General features: G+C 41.2%; 1 protein-coding gene across 3 annotated transcripts in view; it reads left to right on the top strand.

Moving 5' to 3' along the window:
- Positions 1-19,942, top strand: part of IFT81 (intraflagellar transport 81) — a 130,528-nt gene extending 110,586 nt beyond the window's left edge. For all 3 annotated transcript variants that reach the window (XM_080650634.1, XM_080650635.1, XM_080650636.1), the window contains 5 exons: positions 6,937-7,023; positions 8,046-8,117; positions 8,202-8,287; positions 14,062-14,107; positions 17,421-19,942. In XM_080650634.1, the coding sequence (XP_080506760.1) occupies positions 6,937-7,023; positions 8,046-8,117; positions 8,202-8,287; positions 14,062-14,107; positions 17,421-17,603 (474 nt within the window). In that variant the 3' untranslated portion in view covers positions 17,604-19,942. The remainder of the gene's footprint in view (positions 1-6,936; positions 7,024-8,045; positions 8,118-8,201; positions 8,288-14,061; positions 14,108-17,420) is intronic.
- The last annotated feature ends 7,513 nt before the right edge of the window (positions 19,943-27,455 follow it).

The following is a 27,455-nucleotide window of genomic DNA, read 5'->3' as shown; positions in this document are numbered from 1 at the left end:
CCCCAGGCAGGCCCAGCAGCTCCGCGCACCTGCCTCTGGAATCCCCTAGTCCCCTCAGCCCCACAGCTGCCCAGGGCTGACCCTAGGCGCAGGCAAGCCTCGGATGGCAGCTGCCCAGCTGCCCAGTTCCGCCCAAGGCTCAGGTAACCAGGGCCGGCCGAGGCTTGTGCTGCCGGCAGTGGCAACAGCAGAGGTGTGATGGGGGCGTCACCTTCTCCTGATTGCTGGGTCACCTCCTGCCCCTGAGGGCTCCCGGGCTGTGAGAGGGGGCAGGCCAGCCTGAGGGATCTCCACCGCCAGTGCATGAATTTTCATGCACTGGGCCTCTAGTGTCTCTCTCTCTCTCTCTCTCTCTCTCTCTCTCTCTCTCTCTCTCTCTCTCTCTCTGTATATATATATGAGGCTAATATGCAAAGTGTCCCCTTGGGAGCTCGACCAGGAGACCAGGAGTTCGATCGCTCACTATGACGTGCGCTGACCAACAGGGGGTGGCACGGAACGAAGGAAGGCCCTGGCTGGCAGCCGGAAGGCCCTGATTGGTCCTGATGGCCGGCCAGGCCTAGAGACCCTACCTGTGCACGAATTTCATGCACCGGGCCTCTAGTTTGATAATAATATAAAAAATGTAATCAGATCATATATTTAACTGATTAAATAAAATAGTACATATAAGGCACTTTGCAACAATGACTATCATTTTAATTATTAAAAATAGTTTAAAAAGATGGAATATTATTCCTTTTCAACCTAATTGTTTTCTAAGTAAAACCATATACTAGATCTTAAATGCTGTAAAGTCCTTTATTATTTTATATAAAGTAACCAACACCTGAAATTCATTTTCATATGATTTAAGTAGATTTCTCTGTATGTAAAGGACTGCCTGCCTCTTCTATTACAAAGAAATGTAGCTATCTCACTACCATCCCTAAATAGTACATCCCTCCATGTTTGTCAAGTCAAAGGGGTGCCTGAGACATCCGAGCATTTTCATCTCTGTCTTCTGCCATGTTGAAAAGACAAATATTGTATTTTTTCTTTTTAACATATTTTTATTGATTTCAGAGAGGAAGGGAGAGGGAGAGAGAGATAGAAACATCAATGATGAGAGAGAATCATCAATTGGTTGCCTCCTGCATGCTCCCCACTGGGGATCAAGTCTGCAACCCGAGCATGTGCCCTTGACCAGAATCGAACACAGGACCCTTTTAGTCCACAGGCCAACGCTCTATCCACTAAGCCAAACCGGCTAGGGCTGTATTTTTTTATTTATATGAGTTACCTAAAGTCACATTTGTATAGATTTAGTTCTGTTTGCTCTGATGGAATTTGTGCTTTTTGTTTTCCATTAACTCTGGAAAAATTCTACATACATAATGTCTTCAAATATTCTTTCCCTGGTCTTTCTTGCCTTCTCCAGCAATTCATACTAGATGAATGTTAGACACATGCTGTGCTCTATTGCTTAACCCCACTTTCATATTTTTATCTTTTTGTATCTCTATGATGAATTTTGGATAATTTCTTGAGCTCTATTTTCTAGTTCAGTCTTTTATTTCCTGAGCTTAGTCTAATCTTATGTTTATGCCACTACTTAGTTTTTCATGTCTGTGACAGTTATGCTCATTTTTGTCTTATTTTTGCTCACTGTCCCTTTTTAATCTTTTGTTTTCAGTTCCACCTTTATTTATTTTAAACATACTTACTAAATAGGCATATTTCTGGTATTCTGAGTTTCTGGAGGTGTAGCCCTGCTGTTTTGTTTATCTTCTGATTCTCACGCATAATGGATTGATTGTTTCCCTATATGTTTATACTTTGGGGTTGTGAGCTTCTCTTGAGGTTTTGTCTCTCTCTTTTTTTTAATCTTTATTGTTGAGATTATTGCAGATGTCCCTTTTTCTTCCCCCCATAGCTTCCCTCCACCCAGTTCCCACCCCACCCTAGGCCCTCACCACCCTATTGTCTGTGTCCATAATTAATGCATATAAAATCTTTGTCTAATCTCTTCCCTCACCCGACCTCACCCGACCACACCCTCTTCCCTCTGAGAATCGTTAGTCCGCTCCCTTTCCATGCCTCTGATTCTATTCCATTCACCAGTTTATTCTGTTCATCAGATTTTTTTATTCATTTGATTTTTAGATTCACTTGTTGATAGATATGTATTTGGTGTCACTTTGTTGTTCATAATTTTTTATCTTTACCTTTATCTTCCTCTTCCTCTTCTAAAACAATACCCTTCAGCATTTCATATAATACTGGTTTGGTGGTGATGAACTCCTTTAGCTTTTTCTTGTCTGTGAAGCTCTTTATCTGACCTTCAATTCTAAATGATAGCTTTCCTGGGTAGAGTAATCTTGGTTGTAGGTTCTTGCTATTCATCACTTTGAATATTTCTTGCCACTGCCTTCTGGCCTGCATAGTTTCTGTTGAGAAATCAGCTGACAGTCGAATGGGTGCTCCCTTGTAGGTAACTAACTGTTTTTCTCTTGCTGCTTTTAATATTCTGTCTTTTGCTCTTGGCATTTTAATTATGATGTGTCTTGGTGTGGTCCTCTTTGGATTCCTTTTGTTTAGGGTTCTTTGTGCTTCTTGGACATGTAAGTCTATTTCTTTCACCAGGTGGGGGGAGTTTTCTGTCATTGTTTCTTCAAATAGGACTTCAGTATCTTGTTCTCCCTCTTCTTCTGGCACCCCCATAATCCGGATGTTGGTATGCTTGAAATTGTCCCAGAGGCTCTTTACACTATCTTCATATTTTTAAATTCTTTTTTCTTTTTGCTCTTCTGGTTGGGTGTTTTTTGCTTCCTAATTTTTCAAATCATTGACTTGATTCTTGGGATCTTCTAGTCTACTGTTGAATCCCTGTATATTCTTTATTTCAGTCAGTATATGCTTAATTTCTGATTGGTCCTTTTCCATTTTTTTGGCATTCTCACTAAGATCCTTGAAGGTCTCACTAAGTTCCTCGGAGGTTTCTAGAAGATTCTTGAATAACCTTAAACTGTGGTTTTGAACTCTATATCCAGTAGTTTGCTTTCTTCCATTTCTTTCATTTGTGATTTGTTTCTTTGTCCCCACATTTTGGCTGCTTCCCTGTGTTTGTTTCTATGTACTGGGTAGAGCTGCTAAGTCTCTTTGAGTTCATAGAGTGGCCTTGTGTAGCAGGTGTCCTATAGGCCCCAGTGGCTCAGCTTCCCCAATCACCTGAGGTGGACACTCTTGGTGCACCCCTTTGTGGGCTGTGTGCACAGTCTTCTTGTAGTTGAGCCTTAATTACTGTTGGTGTCACTGAGAGGAATTGACCTCCAGGCCAATTGGCTGTGGGGACCAGCAGTAACTACAGTGGGAAAGCTGCTATGCAAGAGACACCCCTGTGGTGCAGGACTTGCTTCAGTGGGGCTTTGGTGCTCACTGAGTCTGCCCCTTGAGTGTGTCACTTAGGGATATGAAGAGTTGTAATCTGGAATGGTCTCACACTGACGACTGGGTACACTGGCTCTTGGGTCTCCAGGGTGGTGCAAAGTCAGCCACTGCCTGGGGCTGTCCAGCCAGAGCTACAGAGAGATCTGCAGATTCCTCTTCTTTGTATCAGGTTTAGAAGTGTCCATGCAAGGCCCAGCTGTGAAGCAAGGCAGGCTGGTGCTGGTGGGGGCCTTGGGCCTTTTATTGATAGCTTTGGGGCGCCCTGACCCAGCTGCAGCTAGTTTGACAGGTTTTAGGCCCAGAAAGGACAGGCCATTCATATGCAAAAGTCACTGTGCACAGCCTGGGTGGGGTTTTAATTGGGTGGGGTGGGGTCTCAGGGAATTACCAGGGCAGAGCAAACAAATGGCTGCCAGTCAGCTCTATACCAGAGAGGTCCCAGTAAGGGAACAATGACCGCTGTGAACGCCTCTGTCTGGAAGAAATCCGCCCCCAAGTTCCTGCCCTGATGCCAGACAGTTCAGTTTCTCCTCACATGTGTCTGGGTCCCCCAGAGCCTCGCCCAGCACTGGAGCTCAGAGGAAGTGGGAGCTTGTAAATTCATTTCACGGTGCCAGCCTTTTAAGAGGAGCAGCTGCGCCAAAACCGGTTTGGCTCAGTGGATAGAGTGTCAGCCTGCGGACTGAAAGGTCCCAGGTTCGATTCTGGTCAAGGGCACATCCCCAGTAGGAGGTGTGCAGGAAGCAGCTGATCGATGTTTCTCTCTCATCGATGTTTCTAACTCTCTATCCCTCTCCCTTCCTTTCTGTAAAATACCAATAAAATATTTTTTTTAAATATTTTTTTAAAATATATTTTATTGATTTTTTACAGAGAGGAAGGGAGAGGGAGAGAGTCAGAAACATCAATGGGAGAGAAACATCGATCAGCTGCCTCCTGCACACCTCCCACCGGCGATGTACCTGCAACCAAGGTACATGCCCCTGACCGGAATCGAACCTGGGACCTTTCAGTCCGCAGGCCGACTCTCTATCCACTGAGCCAAACCGGTTAGGGCCAATAAAATATATTTAAAAAAAAAAAAAAAGAGGAGCAGCTGGGTCTCCAGCACCCTATGTGTTACTCAGCCCCAATCCACACTGGTTTGGACTTCTTTCCCCAGCTCTGGAACCCTGGGCTGGGGGGTCTGATGTGGGGCTGGGTCCCCTCGCTCCTCTGCTCCTCCAGGCAGCCTCCGCAGAGGCAATCTCCCTCCCAATTCAAAAAGTGGCACACCAGGGTGCCGGACCAGCCCATTCCACGCCTCCACGCCTCCTACCAGTCTCAGTGTGCTTTCTTCTTTACTTCTCTAGTTGTAGTACTTCCACTCAGCCAGCTTTCCCGCGGTTCTGGATGATAGTTGTTCTGTATTTTAGTTGTAATTTTGATGTGGCTGTGGGAGGCAGCAAGTGCAAGCATTTACCTATGCCACCATCTTGGTTCCTCCTCGAGGTTTTGTCTCTTGAATCCTGGCAGCTGGAGGGAGGGTGTGTCCCTCAGACTGGTTTTGTGGTCATTCTGCCAGGTGTTTTAGGAGGATCACAAACTGGGAGTTAATTTCGAGTTAAGGTCTCAGCATGGGAGTTCTTAGACCATGCAGGTAGGATCAATTCAGATCCCACACCTGCCTGGCCTTTTCCTATCCACCTCTGCAGCAGCACAGCCGCATTTACTGATCAGCAGACTCGCAGACAAAACAAAGGCTTTCATCTGCTAAAGTATCTTCATCTCATCCGGAGGCCACAGCAGCTGCCTAAGTACATAGCCTCTGTCGCCCCTTCTTCTGTGAGAGTGGGTATGACTGTGACCCATGAGAGCTTTTGGCATCTGTAGGTCACTTCGATACATAAAAGCCACAGCTCCTTTTCCCACCTATCTTTTATACTTTGTTAGTCACCCTAAACTAGATGCAGTCCCACCCAACAAAGGAAGCACACACAACAGAAATGATCACTTATCATTTCCTTACTTATCGTTTCTGTTAACTCGCCTGTTCCCAAGGAAACTGTGCAGTGTGAAACCAAGGTCATTCTGAGGCTGGCCTACATCAGTCCAGGCCCGGGATTAACCGTTTTCTCATGGGTCTCCGGGTTGAAAAACAGTTTGGAGCCCTAGCCGGTTTGGCACAGTGGATAGAGCTTTAGCCTGCAGACTGAGGGTCCCAGGTTCGATTCCAGCCAAGGGCACATGCCTAGGTTGTGGGCTCGATCCCCAGTAGGGTGCGTGCAGGAGGCAGCCGATCCATGATTCTCTCTCATCATTGATGTTTCTATCTCTCTCTATCCTCCTTTCCTTTCTGAAATCAATAATAATATATATTAAAAAACAACAACAATAACAATTTGGATTTACTATGGGATTCTCAGTTTTAACTTTGCACTCTGCACAGGCCTAGGACTTTGTCCGCTGCCCTGCCTGGACATTATACTCACTTTTGTTACCACGACTGACTGTTCCCAACTCCCTTCACCAAGGGTAGCTACCGGGTATCATCTTCTGTTACTGGCCCTGGTAATTCCTCTTACTTCCTTGAAAGTTCTGTTCAGCTCTGGATTTGAAAGGATGTTTACTCTACCTTATCAAGCATTTATAAATACTTTTAACATTTCTAGGTGTTTGTAGTATATTTTCAGATTGTCTAATTCAAAATACTGCATTAGAAGAAATTTGAAACTACTCAAACAGCCTGAGTTCAAATTCTGACACCTCCCCAGCAATATAATCTTTGGCCAGATATTTAGCCCCCCTGAACTTTCTCCAGGCATGACATAGGGAGATTAATACCTCAAGGACTTGTTGTGGGATTGCATTATTATCAAGGGTAAAGCTCAAACACCTTAATATGGTTTACAAAGTTCTGAACAGAGCCCTGCCAAAGACTTCAGCCTGTTTTCACACTTCCCAGACACACTCCATTATAATAAATGACATGTACATCCTAAATTGTTCCCCTCTCTAGCTAAGCCTTTAGGCATAGTGTTCCTTTTTTCTGAATCTTCTCCTCCCCTGTCCACCCTCCCTGTAACTATGCTTACTAATCCTTCACACCTCAATTTAGATATAAATTTCTCTAGGAAGTTGTCCCCACTGATTCCCAAGCCTGGATTAGATCTACTGAGAGTCCCAGGTCACCTATGACATCTTGCATTTGCCCATCATACCACTCAACAGCCTGTTTACTTGTCGAAACATTACTTGAGGGGAAGATTTTTTTGGCTATTTTGTTCACTGTTGTGTCCCTAGCTCCTAACAAAGCCTGGCACTCAGCTCAGTACATGGTAGCTGTTGTGTTTATCAGCACCTCCATCTGTCATAATTCTCAAATGTCTAATTGTTGTATAAATAACCCTTAAGTATGCCAAGAAGCTTAGAGTTCAGTTACGAGACTAACAAGGGCATGCATTGTGTCAGAGCTACATTTCAGGCCTTTGATTTTCACTTGCTCAGTCATTTACCCTTTTCCACTAGGAACTAACCCAGGAGTGTGATGAAAAGAAATCGCAGTATGATAGCTGTGCAGCAGGCCTCGAAAGCAATCGGTCCAAATTGGAACAGGTAAGAAGACAGTTTTTAGTTGAAGAATAGCAAACACTGTCTGTGTGTGCTTATTTTCACTATACCAGTGTCAAAAGATTCCTGAGTCTTTTCCCTTATCCCCTGAGTCTGTCTCCTGGTTCCAGAGATCTTTATTTCCTCAGACTTGGTTTGTGCACCCTGAACTCTCCACCTGCACCGCTACCACCACATCCAGGCCCCCATCCTGTCTTCCTAGATGCCTCAGTAACCCAGCACCTGCTCTCCCACTTCCACTCCTGCCTTCCTATGGTTTGTTCAGAGTGCATCCAAAGAGACCAGAGTAAAACTTAGGCCACCCTCCAATGTCTTCCTGTTGCACTTAAAACCCAACTTCCAAACTATGGTCTCTGAGGCCCCACCTGCCTCAGGAACTCCACATCCTTGGGCTCTGCTCCTCCTCCAAGGGGATCCAGCCACACCTGCAGTCTACTTGTTCTGCAAACAGGCCAACCTTGTTTTCACCACCCGGCTTCTGCTCGCGCTCTTCTCTCTCTGCATCCCTCCCCCCACCATCTCTTTGCTTTGATCTCTTTTTCATCATCCCAGTCTCACCTAAATATCACATCCTTCTAGAGATCTCCCCTGATCACCCTATCTAACTTTGCCTGCTCAGTCACCCTGTCACATTCTGCTGAATTTTCTTCATCATATTCAACCCCATCAAAAACGACCTTCATTATGTGTCTCCTTGTTATGTCTGTTTCCTCTTCTTCAATGAGAGCAGGGACTTACTTGTCTGTTCACTGCTGTGTCCCAGCACCTGACACAGAGCTGGGCACACAGTAGGTATGTAATAAATGAATAACTGAACGTGCAGTGTTAGGGTCCCATGAGTCATCTCTAGAAAAGATTGTAGCCTTGTCTGTTACAGTAAACAGAGGTACAGTTGCAGAAGAGGAAATGACTGATGGCATTTCTTTTGTTGTGCATTCAGTCATCCTCTCTGCATCCGACCATGCTTTCAGTAATGGTGGCCATTTAAAATTATGTGTTTGTTTTAGGAAGTCAGAGGACTCCGTGAAGAATGTCTTCAAGAAGAAAGTAAATACCATTATACAAATTGTATGATTAAGGTGAGACAAAGAAAGGAAATCACAAACTTTCCTGAGGTTTTTCTGTATCAAGAACTTAACCTAAAACTTAGTCTTTCTACTTAGAACCTGGAAGTTCAACTTCATCGTGCTATTGATGAGATGAAGGCATATGTCTCTTCTGACCAACAAGAAAAAAGAAAGGCAATTAGGCAAGTAACTTTGTCGTTTTTTATATTGAGTTACATGATGTTTCACCTGTTGAAGTTTTATAAAGATAGTGGAACCTCAGTTCTTGAACTTAATTCGTTCCGGAAGGCTGTTCGAGAAATGATTTGTTTGAAAACCAAATCATTTTCCCCCATTAGAAATAATGTAAATTGAATTCATCCATTCATACCCCCAAATTATCCCCTGTTTTAACCTTTCTTTTATACAGTACATGTCTAATGTACTATTTAATCTATAAATAAACACTTCTCTTCTTAAATTTATGGAACCAACCCCTACTAGCCTTAAAAGATTTTTAATATATCACTGCCTCCCAAATGCTATCTATCACCTGCTAACTGCTTTTCCTTTATCCAATTAACAACAGGTTTTCTACCTATTTATTTGCCTGTGATTGTTGTTTTCTGAGCACTTTCACACCCTTAGCAACGTTAGCACTCTTGACAGCTGCTTTATGTTTTAAAATTGTGCTAATCATGGATTCCTGCCAGCAAAAAAAGCATTCTATCCTATGTTTATTGCCTGAGAGATGCTTTTTGTCATGCTGAGGTATAGCATGAAAAGGTTGTCAGGTTGAAAGCTGAAGTTTTAGTCGACAACTGAGACATTTTTTTCCTGTGAACAACTTGGTCCAGAACTGAATTGCTCACGATGGGAGACATTCATGAAACGAGGTTTGACTGTAAAATGAAGTTATGAAATTTGGAGTGCTTAAATAAGTAGATATTAAGATAATATTAAGGTTTATTTCTTGTTAAACATATTTTCGATAGTCTAGCCCTGTTAACTAAGTAGGAATATGTGTAATTTCCTTTCTTGCATGCTTACTTGTCTTTATTGTCATAAAAGATATATATGACAAAATTTGCCATTATAACCATTTTAAGTATACAATTCAGTTGCATTGATTACATTCACATTGTTGTGCAACCATCACAACTATATATTACCAAAACTTCCATCACCGTAGACAGAAACTCTTGTAATCATTAATAATTCCCCATTAATAATTCTCCCTTGTGAGGAATACATATACTTTGATAGTTGGGTTTTTTTCAATAAGCACTAAGGTTTGTCTGTTTTTAAAGTCCCCCGTGGCTTGGACTCTAGTCATCTGCCTGCTAATTGTGCAGTGTGAGTGACTGCGTTTCAGCTAGAAACTATGTGACTGCAGTGTGCCCGCCTTCAGAACAAGGAAGCGATGCCAATGCCACTAGTCCTTATATGGTGATTCTTTTGGTAATCATAGCTTGCAGCATACTGTAATAAATCAAATGCTGCCTTACAAATACATTTATAGTTGAATTGCTAGCTGGGATAAAATACAGTAATTGAACAAGATACACTTTCTTTGCCCCTTAGCACACTTCAGATGTTTTGCTTTTATCATCCAGTAAGAACTAAAAGTGTAGGATTCATATTTATTCTAAATTGCAGCTGAGATTTCTAGTGGCATGTACATTAATGTTCCAGGAAGGAATCTAAGACCGAGAATGTCTTGGCAGAGTCTAAATTTTTTTATATATAATGTACTGGAATGCAAGCTAGACTGAAGATAGCCTATAAATAGAATATTTTTCTAATACTCCAACATACTACACATATTAAATGTACTTATTCAGATTCTTTCATTGAATATAAACTTAGCTCAAATAAATCTGTGTGGTCAATGCTAATAGTTCAAAAATGTGAGAAGTTAATTTTGTTCTTGAAAAATAAAAAGTTAGAAATTAGGTTCTATTTCTTTCAAAATTACCAATATAAGTAATACAGAAGGAAATATTGCTCCTGAACTGTTGGTTTCCTGATCAGTTTTCTAACCAGATATTCCTCATCATCATTTTAAAAATTATAACCTTTATCATTCCTTAGTTTCCCTATAGAAAAATATTAGGCCCTGACTAGAGTCACGCATGATAAGAATATTATTAATTTAATGGAGTTACTATACTCTTAAACTCACTGATACATGTTTAAAATATTATTACTATTATAGACAAAATATTTTTATTATTCCACTAGAGGCCCAGTGCACGAAATTTGTGCACGGGGTGGGGGTGTCCCTCAGCCCAGCCTGCACCCTCTCCAATATGGGACCCCTCAAGGGATGTCCAACTGCCTGTTTAGGCCCGATCCCAGTAGGATTCTTTTGGTAATCACAATCCAGGACTGCTGGCTCCGAATGGCTCGCCTGCCTGCCTTCCTGATTGCCCCTAACCACTTCTGCCTGCCAGCCTGATCACCCCCTAACCACTCCCCTGACAGCCTGATTGATGCCTAACTGCTCCCCTGCCAGCCTGATTGCTCCTAACTGCCCTCCCCTGCAGGCCTGGTCACCCCTAACTGCCCTCCCCTGCAGGCCTGGTCCCCCCCAACTGCCCTTCCCGGCAGGCCCGGTCGCCCCCAACTTCCCTCCTCTGCTGGCCTGGTCACCCCTAACTGCCCTCCCCTGCAGGCTTGATTGCCCCCAACTGCCCTCCCTTGCAGGCCTGGTCCCTCCCAACTGCCCTCCCCTGTTGGCCATCTTGTGGCGGCCATCTTATGTCCACATGGGGGCAGGATCTTTGACCACATAGGGGCATCCATCTTGTGTGTTGGAGTGATGGTCAATTTGCATATTACCCTTTTATTAGATAGGATAGAGGCCTGATGCATGGGTGGGGGTCGGCTGGTTTGCCCTGAAGGGTGTCCTGGATCAGGGTGGGGGTTCCCTTGGGACATGGGGTGGCCTGGGCAAGGGGCCTGTGGTGGTTTGCAGGCCAGCCACGCCCCCCAGTGACCCAAGCGGAGGACCTGGGATCTGGGATTTATTTATCTTCTATAATTGAAACTTTGTAGCCTTAAGCGGAGGCCAAGGCAGGCCAGGCTGCAGAAGCTTGGCTTCCTTCATCGCCGGGGGCAACTCAAGCCTCCTGCTCTCTCCAGCTCCGTGGCTGCCACCATTTTTGTTGGGATTTATTTATCTTTTAGAATTGAAACTTTGTAGCCTTGAGTGGAGGCCTGGGCCGGCCAGGGAATGCAGAAAGCTTGACTTCCTGCATTGGCAGAGAAACCCAAGCCTCCTGCTCGCTCCGTGTCTGCATCCATCTTGGTTGGGTTAATTTGCATACTCGTTCCTGATTGGCTGGTGGGCATGGCTTGTGGGTGTAGCGGAATGATGGTTAATTTGCATATTGCTCTTTTATTAGATAGGATTTTCTACTTTTGTGGTACTTTTTGTTTTGAAAGATCATGAATTTGAATTTTATTTAAAGAGATAGCATGTTTTATTTCAAAGTACTAGAGAGGAACTATAAAATTGGGTTTATAACCTAATTTTCCCAGCCCCTAGTTTGGTTACCTTGAGCACATCACTTCCTCATTGTGTAAGATAAGGTAAACAATGTATACCACAGAATATCAAGTTGAATGTGTGTGCAGCAGTGCTTGGAAATTGCATAGTATGAGTTCCTGGAGCATAAGGACCACTATCTGTCCTGTTTGCTTTTTTTTTTTCAGTATGTTTTTATTGATTTTTTAGAGAAAGAGGAAGGGAGAGGGAGAGAGATAGAAACATTGATGATAAAAACACATCGATCAGCTGCCTTCTGCACGCCCCCTATTGGGGATTGAGCTTGCAACCTGGGTATGTGCCCTGACCGGGAATCGAACCCTGACCTCCTGGTTCATAGGTCAAAACTTGCTAGGGCTGACCAGCAGACCGTGAGTGACGAATGAATGATTACTCTGACAAACCTTTCTGTGAAAGAGAGAGTTAAGGGGCTGCTTGGCTTGAGAAACCAAATGGCCCCATTCGCCTGCCTCCTTAGGCTTTTATTGTAACAACGGCTTGATCTAAAATTAACTATTAGATACTATCAGTAGAGTAAGCATCCCTGAGAAGACACATGCATCTGTAGTGTCCTTTAAGCAAGGACATCTAAAGACTAAACATAAAGATTCCAGTAAAACACCTGGGGGCTCAGACTTGTTTGGAAAAGTCAAGGCAGGGGCTGCCGCCTTCAGCAAGGCCCTCTTAGAAGCCCCCTGACCTCTTAGAGACTCCTCCTTACCAACTTTCCAACCAAGTCCCATGCTTCCCCACAGATACACAACCACTGAGCCACACCTACTGGGCCTGTTTGCTTTTTGAAGGCCCAGAGCATGCTTGGTCCATAAACAGGTGCTGCATAGTTCTCTCTCAAATAAATTAAAATTATGGATTAATGTCATTGGAAAAGAGTATGAGCCTGTTGATTTCTTGATAAAATATCAATGGAAATTCTAAAACGATTGGGACATTTCTCAGGCCTAGGGTAATATATGAAATATTTAAAGCAATTTGAACTATAACCGTATATTCTTCTTAAGCTAGTATGTCATTTACATCTTCCTGGCTGTTTTTTCACTGGAGAGCTGGAAAGGCAAACAGTTTGACATAGTATCTCATAAATTCTAAGAGCAAAATGAAGGTCCATCAAGATTGTGTTTATTCCCTTACTCCTGTGCGCAAATTCTACCTTCACTTTATCTCTGTAAGCACATGGGGTACTTTTGACTGACATTGTTTCTATTCTAATCACATTCACCTCCCTTTTTGCAGAAATGCGAATCTTCCTTCACTTAGACTGCTAGGGTTTCTCTTGTGGTCTGTGATTTCTTAGATTCTCATTTTGTGTTGTCTAATTTCTTCGTAAATACCTACTATAGTGTAGTTTACACAGAAACCTAGTATTTTTTCTATCCAAATTTGAGGTCAAAAGTCTCTCTTCATCCTTTAATCTTTGTCCTTAACAGTTTAAATCTACTTTTTGTCTTATGTGATATTAAGATATAATTATACTTTTGTTAAAAAATGTAATACGAAGTTATTTGTATTTTTATTTTTACATTAAAATTTTGTAGTTTTTGTTAGATTACAAAAGAAATACAAAAAGTAACCATTATGAAATATAGTACACAAAAATTGAATGTTGTCCACATTGCCATGCCTCAGAAATGTCTAATGTTAATATTTTGATGTACATTATTTCATATTCTTTTCCCATGCATTTGCTAGTGTGTGTGTGTGTGTGTGTGTGTGTGTGTGGGCGTGCACGCATGCTAGCAAGTGCATGGGAAATGTTTTTATGTGTATACAAAAATAAAATTAAACTACACATACAATTTTTCTCTTCATAGTTTATCTAGAATTCTTTCCACTTTGGTATTTAAAGAGCTACCTCATTCTTTTTTATAGCTCTCTATTATTCCTTTAAACGGAGTACTATAATTTATTTAAACATTACCCCATCTATCAGTTTTAGTTTGTTTGCAGATTTTCACTGTTATAAACAGTGGTGAAGGAAATGGTTTTTGTTTTTGTCTTTATTTTATGAGAGTTTTCCTGTAGGATGATTTCCTAGAATTGGAATTTCAGGGTTAGATACTATCTGGTGTTTATTTTAATATGTATCCTTTCTCCCTTTTGCAAACCTTTTAAAAACAAAGTAATTTAAGCAAATGTCTTGCCATTGTTTTAAGGGTAGATTAACCAGAAATAGTACTTAACATTTTAATTCTCTTAATTTTATGCGATGTTTTGTCTTTTTTCCCCTTAAATTACTGTTTACTCTAGTTTACTTCTAAAAACTGACTAAGGATGAGGAAAGAAGATATTCGATAATGGGTTTTCTTCTAACTCCAGTACTCTAAATTACATTGTTTAATATATTTAGGTAGATATGTTAATGTTTTATGTATCAATTGAAGTTAAATTATTACATTGACTCTCTAGGGAACAGTATACCAAAAATATTGCTGAACAAGAAAATCTTGGAAAGGTAAGAATTTATTATTTATTTTATTTACTTATTTATTTTTAATATATTTTTATTGATTTCAGAGAGGAAGGGAGAGAGAGAGAGAGAAAAAAACATCAGTGATAAGAGAGAATCATTGATCAGCTGCCTCCTGTATGCCCCACACTGGGGATCGAGCCTGTAACCCAGGTATATGCCCTTGACCGGAATAGAACCCGGGACCCTTCAGTCTGCCAATGCTCTATCCACTGAGCCAAACCAGCTAGGGCTATTTTTTTTTAATATGTCTAATTCAGGTTTTCAGTACATGGTTATGACATTGTCATTAATTTTTAAAGATTTAGTACAGTTTCCTTTTGTTCATCCTCACTGGAGGATATTCTGCCATTGATTTCTCAGGAGAGTGGGAGGAAGGGGGAGAGATACATCCGTGTGATAGAGACATATCAATTGGTTGCCTCCCGCACAAGCCCTGGCCAGGTCCAAGGACCCAACCCACAACCAAGGTATATGCCTTTGACCGGACTCAAACCAGGGACCCCTAAACCCCCAAAAGAATGCCCTCAGGCCGAAGCCCCATCCACTGAGCCAAACCAGCCAGGGCTTTAGTACAGTTTTCAAAGGGAAATAGGATCCTTCTTAAGCCTTTTCAAAGATGCAGATACTTCCTTGGGAATTTAGCTTTATAAAAGTGAAGGCACAGCCCTGGCTAGTGTGGCTCAGTTGGTTAGAGCCGTGGTCGGCAAACTGCGGCTCGCAAGCCACATGCGGCTCTTTGGCCTCTTGAGTGTGGCTCTTCTACAAAATACCACGGCCTGGGCAAGTCTATTTTGAAGAAGTGGCGTTAGAAGAAGTTTAAGTTTAAAAAATTTGGTTCTCAAAAGAAATTTCAATCGTTGTACTGTTGATACTTGGCTCTGTTGACTAATGAGTTTGCTGACCACTGGAGAGCATCATCCGTAGACTGAAAGGTTGTGGGTTCATTTCCTGGTCAGGGCACATACCCAGGTTGTGGGTTCGATCCCCGGTCAGGCATGTATGGAAGGCAACCAATCAATGTCTCTCTCATATCAATGTCTCTCTCATCTCTCATCTCTCTCTCCCTCCCTCCCTCCCTCTCTTCCTTCCTCCTTTCCTCCCTCCCTCCCTCCCTCCTTCTTCCCTCCCTCTCACTCTCCCTCTCTTCCACTCTCTAGAAATCAATGGAAAAAATATCCTCGGGTGAGAAATTACAAAAATATAATTAATTACTTATATATGAAAGTCAGTTGCACTCATAAGTTAACGGTTTCAAATACATGTGGGTGTGAGGCAAACTAAATTTAATATTTCTGATACAGTACCCACATCCTGTCTTTGGTTCTTTAAATAACTTTTATAGATTGTTAGGATTTTGACAAGGAAATTATTCCAATAATATAAGAAAAGTAATAGGTTAAGTAGCAACTTAATCTTAAAATCATGCTCAGAACTTTTAAAATTCTTGATCTGACTCTTTTTGTTTTAGTTTATGAGGATAAAAATATTTCTTGTAAGATACTTTATTTGTAACATAGACTTAAATAGATGTATTTACATGCCAGGTATTGTGTCAAAAATTTGCTGGCGATATTTAAATTATATTTTCTTAATTCTGTTTTGTTTCCTATTACTGCTTGCTATTTATTACCTTTGCTCTCATTAGCCATAGCTGAGAGGGCAGTTTTTAGTGAGTGGCTTGAATCTGGTCCTCAGCTTAGTTTAGCCTCTTATTTGGGCAAATATCAACTACCAGTCTTCTCATTGGTGTCCTTAGGTCAGCCAGTATCTCAGTTATATCCTAAAAGAGGGAAAGATGAGAATGCCTCTGTGTAGTCTGTTTGTGTCTTTGCTTGCTTTTCTGTCTTTCTTGATTATTTCCCACGCTCAGTGTCAGTGTATTTCTGTCACTGTTCCCTTATGTGCGCTGTCATCTGCTCTGTTTCCTCTGCTCTCCTTCCTTCCTTTCTTTCCTCTTTGTCTCTGACTCTGTGCTACCCCTCCTTTCAGTCACCCTTCCTCAATTGGTCACAATATAGACCCAAAGTACATTTTTGCAATTTGGTCACAATATAGACCCAAAGTACATTTTTGCAATTTGGTCACAATATAGACCCAAAGTACATTTTTGCAATTTGGTCACAATATAGACCCAAAGTACATTTTTGCAATTTGGTCACAATGTAGACCCAAAGTACATTTTTGCAATTTCTTATTCCCATTTGTAATTTTAGAGTCAGTGAGTAGAAGTTTTAGTAGGTGGAACCATATCAGTTATTAGTAACAAACATAATTCTAATAAGGATTTGGGCCGATTTAATAGTGTACTTTTAAAAAAAATCACTAAACCTTCTCCTTTAGAAATATATGCATACATAGAGCATATAATGAGTCAGGAAAGAATACACTATTTAATAATAACATAACACATGATAGTTTATCATGTATTTTTTATATCTATTATGTCATGTGAAAAAATAACCCTATGAAGCATAATCCTATATAATAAAAGGCTAATATGCAAATTGTCCCCTTGACTAGGGGTTCGACCAGGGGGTGGGGCTGGCTGGCCAACTGCCCACGGCCCTTCCTCCTGGCCAGCGGGCCAGCCAGACCCCACACATGTACAAATTCGTGCACCAGGCCTCTAGTACTTTCATAAGTATCCCCTCTTATTGGCCTTACCTGACCATTTAGAAAACTGAAGTTTATAGGCATTCAGTGCCTTACTTAGAGCCTATGGCAAAGCCAAGGTTGAAACTCAAGTCTTCCGACTCCCAAAATCTGCATTCTTTTTTCTGTTCCACTTTCCTGACTCCCTTTATTTTCCCCCTCCTTTTCTTTTATATTTCTTTGTGTTAGCTTTTTAACTTCAGGTTGTCCTACGTCAATGAAAACTTTATTTAACTTATATAACCTTAGTTTTCATACAGCATAGAAGAACCTGATTCAATTATTATTCATGAACTAGAGGCTTGATGCACAAAATTTGTGCAAGAGTAGGCCTTCCTTCTCCTGACTGCCGGCACCGGCTTCCCTCTGGCACCCGGGACCCAAGCTTCCCTCTGGCACCCAGAACCTGGGCTTACTTCCAGCCACTGGCAGGCACCTGGGACCCAAGCTTCCCTCACAGCCCTGGCTTCATCCAGAAGGTTGTCTGGAAGGACATCCGGTCTAATTAGCATAATATGCTTTTATTATTATAGATTGTACAAAGCATAGCATATTCTTCTGATTATGGCAATAGAAGTAAATCCCTGTAACTGAGACTTAATTATTCTTGATTGTTTTATTTATTTATTTTTTTTGACAATAGAAACTTCGGGAGAAACAAAAAGCTGTCCGAGAAAGTCACGGTCCAAATATGAAACAAGTGAAAATGTGGCGTGATTTTGAACAATTGATGGAATGTAAGAAACAGTGCTTTCTGAAACAACAAAACCAAACTTCCATTGGTCAGGTAATTCAGGAGGGAGGAGAGGATCGGCTGATACTCTGAATTCATGTGTCGTCACTCGGGGTTTTAGCTGACACGACTTCTATAAGCATACTCCCGTGGTGTATTTCTTTTCTTGAAAGTGGTTTGTGCAACATTTTGCTTTCGGATTAGCCATTCCCTATTAAGCTTTTTTGGAAAATAATGTTAAGACACATTTAGGTTTTAAAGTATTTAATATGAAAAAAAGCCTTTTATTTTTGTTTAGTTTAGACATCAGGGGAGTCTTCTGAGTTTTATGAGATGGGGGACGAAGTTTACTATATGTAAATGTAAACATATGTCCATTAAGAAACATGTAGTTATTTTAAATGTAGTAACCCTATAGCTTAATGTTTTTCTTAATCTTTTTTTTAACTTTAGAAGAATCTTTTAGGAACTAGTATCTCTTGTTTTGAAGAAACATTTATCTGAAGTTCAGCAATTCCTACAGTTTCACTTCAGTTTCTTTTTCTTCTGTCAAATTCAAGAAAATTTAACATTTTGAATAACATATTCGTATTACTTAAAGGCAAATAAAATTTGGTGTACATATCATGGCTATTTATTTAAAAATTATATAGTGTCAAAATTTATGTTTTAAGTAACAGTTATAGTATGTATTAAATTTAAGGACTATCACTTATTTTCATTAAAAATCTAAAATAGTACTTAGGTCTTGGGAACTGTTATTTTAAATTTTAAAAAAAGTCACAGAATATAGGTGTTATCATGTGCTAAAAAGTTAGCACAGGATTCCAAGTGAAATTCAAGACTTCAAAGTGCTTCTAGTCTCTGCTTCATCTGGACAAGGTATTTGAAGATTCCTTTCATTTTTGCTTAAAGAAAGATATTAAATGTATATCCCACCATTTGTTTCATTTCAACTTTCAGATACATTTCAGAATGTTTTTCCTTTAGGTTTGGACACTCAAATATGAAATTGTTAGCATGTCCATCGTAGGTTAATTAGTTCTTTTTAGCTATCTTTTTTGGGGGGGAATTAATGAAGAAAAAAATTGTTTCTACCCCTGCTCAAAATATACAACATTGATTATGGCTTTGCATCTTTGTTCCCAAATGTGTCCTACTTGTAATTTTTGTTTGAAAGCTTCTTTCTTGGTAATCAGAGAAACTTACTAGCATAGAGATTATTGGTAATTATAGAAGCTATCCCAAGAATCATTTACCAGGTAAGTGTAGAAGAAACTTCTTCTAACAAGTTTTAAGAAACAAAGCATTTCTATGTTATTAAGTGGTTTGAACTGGCCCTCAGCTTACTTGAGCCTCCTAGTTGGGCAGATACCAACCACCAGCCCCCTCCTTTGTGCCTTTAGCTCAGCTGTTAGATCAACCACACAGAGTCAAGGCTGGGTTTCAGTGTGTGGAAACAAACTCTTCTTAATTCACTGGTCAGGTTTTGAACATTGAGGTAGACGTGTTTGTTCAGTGTTGGCTGCTGGCTTGTTCTTGTTAAGTAGTAAGTGACTGATGTTCCTTGAACGAGAGCATGAATCCTTTGCATATATTTGAAAAAAGACTAGATACCCCTTACAGAAACAGCATTTTATTTCCCAAAGGAAAGTCCACTTATAAAATGATTAAGCCTTGTGTTTAATTTTTTAGCCTTTACTATCTTTTGGTGCTCTTCTCTTCATTTTTTTAAAATACATTTTATTGATATTTTACAGAGAGGAAGGGAGAGGGACAGAGAGCTAGAAACATCGATGAGAGAGAAACATCAATCAGCTGCCTCCTGCACACCTCCCACTGGTGATGTGCCCGCAACCACGGCACATGCCCTTGACCGGAATCGAACCCAGAACCCTTGAGTCCGCAGGCCAACGCTTTATCCACTGAGCCAAACCGGTTTCGGCTCTTCTCTTCATTTTCAAAATTGTTAACAACAGATACTCCAGGGAATGCTTTTAATTCTGACTTGATTATTGCTTGCCATTTTATTCCACACCAAAAGATTATTTGGATTAAACACTAAGGCAGCTTCAAAATTACTTTAACTGAAGCAGAACATCATTATTGCTTCAAGAAAAGCAAATTGGGAAAAAAACCTAACAGTACAAAGTTATTTATAGTTTTTATGTAACATTGGACATTTAGTAACGCAGCTTAATGGGTTTGGTACAGTGACTTTCCCACTCATGTCCAGATTTGATTGTAACATTAAACAGCGTTGACTAACTCTAACAGTTTTGGACAGCTGGCACTAACAGAAGAAGAGCCTATTACATTTCTCCTTCAGGACGGATGCTCTAGCTGGCTGGTTGATGCGAGTACTTAATAGTTTTGGAAAATAATCTGTCTTCCACATGATGGCCCAAATAAAGGAGAAAAATGTAGCCTGCAAAACCTGCTTCTGTGTCCACATATTTCCTTGTCCTGGGACTTAGTGTTGCCAACCATTACATGGGACTCACTGTATAAACTGTAAATTCCAAAAGGCCACTGCTTATCTTGCTTTCTGTGTCGGTTCAGGAAATAATCCAATTTTAAAGGTTGTCCTTCAAGAAGAATTTTATAATAGGATAGTATCTTGTCTGTTCTAAATCTTATTACCAACCAAATACAAGATCATGGATTTTCCAAGTCCGGAGAATATACCAGCTAGTTCTTAGCACATTGTCTAAAGACCAGTGGAGCCCGGCCAGCATCAGCCTATGAACCAGAAGGTCACAGTTTGATTTCCAGTCAGAGCACATGCCTGGGTTGCTAGCTCGTGCAGGAAGCAGCCGATCAATGATTCTCTCTCTCCACTGATGTTTCTATCTCTCTCTCCCTCTCTCTTTCTTTCTGTATACAAACTAAAAAGGCAGATGGAAGTCCAACCAGATCTCAGGAAATTGCAGAGCCCTTAACTTTCTTCTTTAGATTAATACTTTCTATCATTTTGCTTTAATTCAGTGGGCAGCAATAATAAAAGAAGTCATTTCAGTAAACTGTCAAATCTAAATGTATTATTCTACCTAATTTGTTTATATAACACTAGAGGCCCGGTGCACGAAATTTGTGCATGGGGGGACGGGGGTGTCCCTCAGCCCAACCTGCACCTTCTCAAATCTGGGACCCCTTGAGGGATGTCCAGTGGGATCGGGCCTAAACGGGCAGTTGGACATCCCTCTCATAATCCAGGACTGCTGGCTCCCAACCACTCACCTGCCTCTGCCTGATTGCCCCTAACCACTTCGGCCTGCTAACCACTCCCCTGCCAGCTTGGTCAATGCCTAACTGCTCCCCGGCCAGCCCGATTGCCCCTAACTGCCCTCCCCTGCCGGCCTGGTCACCCCTAACTTCCCTCCCTGCTGTCCTGATCGCCCACAACTACCCTCCCCTGCAGACCTGATCTCCCCCAACTGCCCTCCTCTGCTGGCCCGCTCACCCCTAACTTCCCTCCCTGCTGGCCTGATCACCCACAACTGCCCTCCCCTGCCGACCTAGTCACCCCTAACTTCCCTCCCTGCTGTCCTGATCGCCCACAACTACCCTCCCCTGCAGACCTGATCTCCCCCAACTGCCCTCCTCTGCTGGCCCAGTCACCCCTAACTGCCCTCCCTGCTGGCCTGATCACCCACAACTGCCCTCCCCTGCAGGCCTGGTCCCCCCAACTGACCTCCCCCGCAGGCCTGGTCCCCCCCCAAATGCCCTCCCCTGCAGGCCTGGGTCCCCCCCAACTGCCCTCCCCTGCCAGCCTGGGTCCCCCCCCAACTGCCCTCCCTTGCTGGCCTGGTCTCCCCCAGCTGCCCTCCTCTGCCAGCCTGGTCACCTCCAACTGCCCTCCTCTGCTGACCTGGTCACCCCTAACTGCCCACAACTGCCCTCCCCTGTAGGCCATCTTGTGGCGGCCATCTTGTGTCTACATGGAGGCAGCCATCTTTGACCACTGGGGGTGGCCATCTTGTGTCTTGGAGTGATGGTCAATTTGCATATTACTCTTTTATTAGATAGGATATATAAAACTTCTGGAAATTTTTCCATTCTGCATTTTCCAAGTATGTTTGTTTCTTACCTTTTTAAGCTAACATCATAAAAGGGCAATTTGAGTAAAATAAGAGACTGAATATGTTGCTCAAACTAAAAATATATAAATTTGCTGATTTCTTCTGAATTGAACTTGAAACTATGCACAAATAGGTAGTTTGCCAAAGCTGCCTTTACAAAGACAGATCAAGTTTGTATTGGAAAATGAGTTCGTATGGAGATGTGTGTTTTATAGAAACCTCAATAAGACAAGCATTTTATTCACCCAACATTAGTGACTAATGAGTGTGAATCAAAGACTTGTTTCTACAAAGGGTTCTAGGCGCTTACATCATTCCTCTTGCTTGGCAGGAAGTAGTGTTTAGCCTTAGGGAGTGGGTAACTTTTATTCAACTCAGTTATATCAATAACTTCTCCACTGTTGTAGCAAAGGTGAGATCTAGATTATATATGCAACGAATACTGTTTTTAAACAATCCGTGGCATCTAGGAGAGAAATAAAGTTACATTTTTGTTGAATATGTAATTGTTTCTCCTTCTCCTTTTCCTTTTAATGAGAGCAGTTTAATGAGAGCTGTGGGCTGTGTGGCAGCCAGGCATGAGGTTTTTACCCGAGGAAGATAGAGAGGGATCTTTCAAAGTTAACTGTATATTTTCAATATTTGTCTTTCCTGTCTTAAGACAATTTTACGAAGAGAAAGTTGGCTATACCTGTCATTTAGTCTCATCCCATCCTTGCAAAAGAAATAAAAAACTAAAACACAGAATCCAAACAAGACTTGGACACCTATGCTTTCTGCTCCGGTGCTCCCCCTTTTGGCAAATTGGAAGTACTTTCTCAACAATTTTGCAATTTCCTCTCTTGAATTGCTCAGAGACTTGAGTCACCAAACTTGGTTTACTTCTGTGGAAATTCACTCTTCAGAACACAGGAGGAAATGAAAGATTCCTGTTTTTCAGTGAAAGCATGAGTTCCCACCCAGTTCAGAGTTTAACTGCAGGTTCCTGGATTGGCCACTTGCTAACACTGCACGTGAAACCTGGTAAACAGTCACAGGATCCAGAGCTTGAAAGGAACCCCTGGATGACTCACGTAATCATTTATTAGATTGGGCACTTTGAAGGACCTCTTTCAACCTCTCCGCGGTGCAGGAATCAGTACTGCAAGGCTTGTAGCAGATCTCTTCCCCACCTCAGCAGTGACCGCAGTGCGGCTCGCTCCTCATGGGGGACCCTGTTCCGTTGTTAAAAGAACCCAGTCTGATTCGTTTCTTGGTCCTGAACGTGCAGCACACTCACAGAGGAAGAAAAATTTTTTCAGAAAGCAGTTAGACAAACCAAGATTGAACAAATTTGACTTCCAGTAGCTCTGTAATGTGTCCACTTACTATACCTAAAGAACAAACTTGACTAAGTGATTAAAAATAAACTCAACCAACTAGATGAGGGAATCATACTGAAAATTAATGTCAATTAAATGCATAAGAGAAGTGAATAATAGTGTTAGATACAGAGCAAATGGAAGCTCTATAGGTCATAATTTAAATCTATCTCTGTGAAAGTTTTTAAATCATATATCCCTCCTGTTGCTGAGCATTTAGATTGAGTCCAGTTTTTCCATATGACAATGCTGCAATGAAACATAAGATTGAAATATAATAAAATATTAAGCAAAGCCACAAAGTTAATTTTGTTTGGTCAAAACTAGAATCCATTGAACAGTTTTGTAGACATTTCTTGCCTGCCCCTATGAAAATGCCAAGGGTAGCCCTAGCCGGTTTGGCTCAATAGAGCGTTGGCCTGTGGACTGAAGGGTCCCTGGTTCAATTCTGGTCAAGGACACATGCTCAGGTTGTGGGCTTGATCCCCAGGGGGGGTGGGGGGGGGCATGCAGGAAGCAGCCAATCATTGATTCTCCCTCATCATTGATGTTTCTCTCACTCTGTCTCCCTTCCTCTCTGAAATCAATCAAAATATTTTTTTTTAAAAAAGAAAATACCAAGGGTAAACCAAGGAAATTAGTAAGATATTACCTGACTAATTTGAGAATGAAATGGTAAGTTCATTCACCTATATGTAGATATTGTCTTCTGTGTGCCTGACACTGTGTTAAGTGCCAACTAGAAAATGAACATGACCTGGTTTTGCCCTGAAAGAGCTCCCTGTCTAAAAGACTCCAATATTAATGAGCAAAAAATGTTCAAATTCTTGTTATGTAGAAAAGAACAGAGATCTCAGAGGAAGAAGCAGTTAATTCTGACATGGGGTATGAGGGTAGAGGGAAAAGGCAGGACTTAAGCTGGATTCATAAGGATGAAGTGGGATTTTGATGGGCCTAGGAGAGGTGAAGACATCAAGGCAGTTAAGGACCTGGAATGTTCAGGAAGTGATGGGAAGCCTCATGTGGCACAGTTGTTCCCCAGTTGCATGGGAGAGGGAAAGGAGTTCCTATTGTGTGCCAAGCTCTCGTGCCCTGTAATTGGATGTGCTAGACTCTATGAAAAGGTACAGTAAAAGTGTAAGACAGGGTCCCTCTTAACTGGATTAAACAACAGTAAACATATCAAAACCTAATAGCCAAGTGCTAAATTTTGTGGTGCCATTGAACTTCCATCAAGACAGAGACCTAGGGAAAACTAAAGGATCAAAGGGGAGTCTTCATCAAAGAGGGAGAAGTGAATGGGGCCTGGAAAGATGAGGAAGAGTTGGATAGGTGAGTGGGAGAGCATGAGGACAGACAGACGGATGACAGACGGAGGGCAGACGGCAGGAATGAAACCAGCATGCATTCACTGGCCCTCGCCTGCATCAAGTAAGAAAAGACATGGCTCCTCTTTTCAGGGAACTCAGTCCAGTTATCAAGATGAGAAATGTAGTCTACAGTTGAAGCAGTTTACAGCACTGGATTATCTAGTAGGCAAACAAATGCACCTCAAATTTTCTGGAAGTATTTGGTATATTAAAAATCAAAGAGGGTGTTTTCATGGGAAAAATCAGAACTCAGACTTCCTTACATTCTTTTGGGGGTTTAGGGGTCTCTAAGAGTTTCAGTTCAGCCTTTTGGAATGGGACCAAGAGTTGAGAGATAATTCAAAGGAAAACAACAGCAAATCTGGGCAGGCTGGAGGAGGAGACAGTATAAGTTGAAACCCTCCTAGAAGCATGGGTAGAATTTGACTCAGGGAGGGAGCAAGAGCGCCTTGGAGAAGAGGAAGGGAATGCCCTGGGGTACGGGCCACAGTCTGGAGGGAATAAGGGAGTTGAAGCTGGGAAAGGAGGGAAATTCAATTGCTGAAGGTTTTTAGTTGGTGCGATTATGAATCATTGTCTATTTGGTATCCAATAATCACAGTTGTGCTTAATATTCTTGCTTCCATTTGGACCCTTGACAAAATGAGGGAGTCACTCCATTATAGAGAATGACAAACTGTTGTCTTCACAGGAGACTGCAATCATGGACTAAGTTTGGTTTGCTTTTTTATGACAAAGGAGAGCAGTGTAGGCAGTCAGCTAGTTACTTGTTTCATTGTATTGAGAGGGATATGTGTGTTTTTTTAAATATATTTTTTATTGATTTCAGAGAGGAAGGGAGAGAGAGAGATAGAAACATCAATGATGAGAGAGAATCATTGATGGGCTGCCTCCTTCATGCCTCACACTGGGGATCGAGCCCACAACCCAGGCATGTGCCCTGACCAGGAATTGAACCATGACCTCCTGGTTCATAGGTCAACGTTCAACCAGTGAGCCATGCCGACCAGGCTGGGGGATATTTTTTACACTAACTCAAAAACTCAGCATTTAATTCTTTTATTCAGTTCTACAACTCTGTCCTCTATACCCTCACTTTTTCTTGTTACATAGAACATTTTCAGATAAGTAAAAAGAACTGATCATTCCAAGGAATTTACTGGGAAACAGAATGTTTAAACATATTTTTGTCGGGAGACATTTTTATAAGTTTATATGATTTCCTATATACCAAAAAAATGTTAGAAAAAGATTCAGCTAGTGTTTAACTGTTCTTAATTTCTCTTTCTTGAGAGTAGGAGAAAGAACCTCTTTTTATTGTAATAACTGCCAAGTCTCCGAGGCTAGCGCGCCCTGGCCATTGAGGAGACCCACTTGCTAGGGACTTGGCAATGTCAAACAAATGTTCAACTTTTATTCTGACACTTCTTGAAGAATTTGATTGAAACTATATATGTCCAGATAACACTCAGCAAAGTGCCCTTCTTGCATTTGTTTCAAGATATATTTGGAAACAAGAGAGATGACCTTGGACTCAGCTGCTTTTCCAATTTAGGACTTCTCTCGGGTCTACTGAACAATATTCCTCAACATTGAAAAGTCAACTAATGGAAAAACATTTTAGTTACTATATGCCATAAGTCCTATGGTAGAGGTTTTGTTTCCCACCCCCCCCCCTTAACAATATGTTCTGCCTCTTAAAAGAATGATATATTTAGACCACAAACTCTATATTAGCTTTCTAACCATCTACTTCAAAATACATTTAGGAACACATTTGCTTTTCATCAGAGTGCCTTTTTGTAATCTAAATTGAGCTGTCCCTGCTTTTTAAAACATTTTAGCATCTAAGAAATAAAAAATAACAAGCACTTAACCCTTCACCTTTGCTTTCTGGCACTCAAAGTTTGTTTCTAAGCCAGGGTTCATTGTAGCTTGATGTAAGATCTAAAAGGAGACTTTGGAGGCTCTGACACCCCCATCTAAGGTTATTGCCACCTGTCCCGATGACAATAGAAGTCCTCCTAGTCTAACCTCGAGCCTGAAAGCCAAGGTTAGCTTCCAGTTGTGTCCACATTTAGCCCATGGAGATGGATGGTTTTAACTGTCATCACAGTGACATTCTTTCAGTTACCATTTTGCATATTTTGAAGGTCTGAGAAGCTCCATTTTTAATTTGTTTTCACAGTTACAGGACAGGATGTAGTAACCTTTTTGATAAAGTGACTTTACTTTTAAGCAAATAAATGACTAAGAATTATAGTCTGATCATTGTCTTAAATGACATATTACCAGGGATAGTAATATTTTGTTTTCATATTGTTTCCTAAGATGTTATAGTTAATCAGAGAATGTATAGAGATAATTATGTTGTTAGCAACAGTCTCCAGCATGCGCAATACATTTTTTTCCAATAATATGGTGTGTTACATGCGTGCACACACACAAGCACATGGAGAAATAGAAAACACACCATATTAAAATACTTCAAAGGATTGCTTGTTATCGAGGATTCCGTGTTCCTTGATTTGGAATTGGGCCACAAGGTGAACAATTTAGAACAGGTGTTCAACAGATTTTAAAACTATTATTAAATTAAGATACTTTTAAAGATGATCTGCCCTAACAGATAGCACTGATCTTAAATTTTTAATTGTTATATATCATTGTACCAGCATTACTTTAAAGTTTTCTAATTCAAAAACTGGTGACTTTTATTTTTAATCTGACATTTACGCCTATATAAAAACAGGTTTTGCATGGGCGTGGCTGTCCTGTGTACATTTCCATTATTTTATTGATGTTGAACTAGCACAATTGCCACAGTCACCACACAGCCCTAATTAAGTAAATAAGAGCGCATAGGACCCAACCTAATCAATTTCCTGGTGCCAGGGACTCCTCCAGCTGCCCAACTTCTGAACTGTGCTTGTGAAAGATGGAAAAGGGGAGCAAGGTGATATTCTACAAAGCATTCCTAAGATCCATAGTGCTCAAGGAAGATTTTAATAAGGGAAAGTCCCAGAGGAAATGTAATTTTACTTTACTTACAGATTAAGTGTGAGTTTTGCTGAATGTTTTCATGAAACATTGTCTTTCAAATGTATGTTTTCTCATCCTTCCTCTAAAATG

The sequence above is a fragment of the Plecotus auritus genome, assembly GCF_963455305.1.
Source record: "Plecotus auritus genome assembly, chromosome: 13".
NCBI lineage: Eukaryota > Metazoa > Chordata > Mammalia > Chiroptera > Vespertilionidae > Plecotus > Plecotus auritus.
This window is presented reverse-complemented; position numbering and strand designations above follow the sequence as displayed.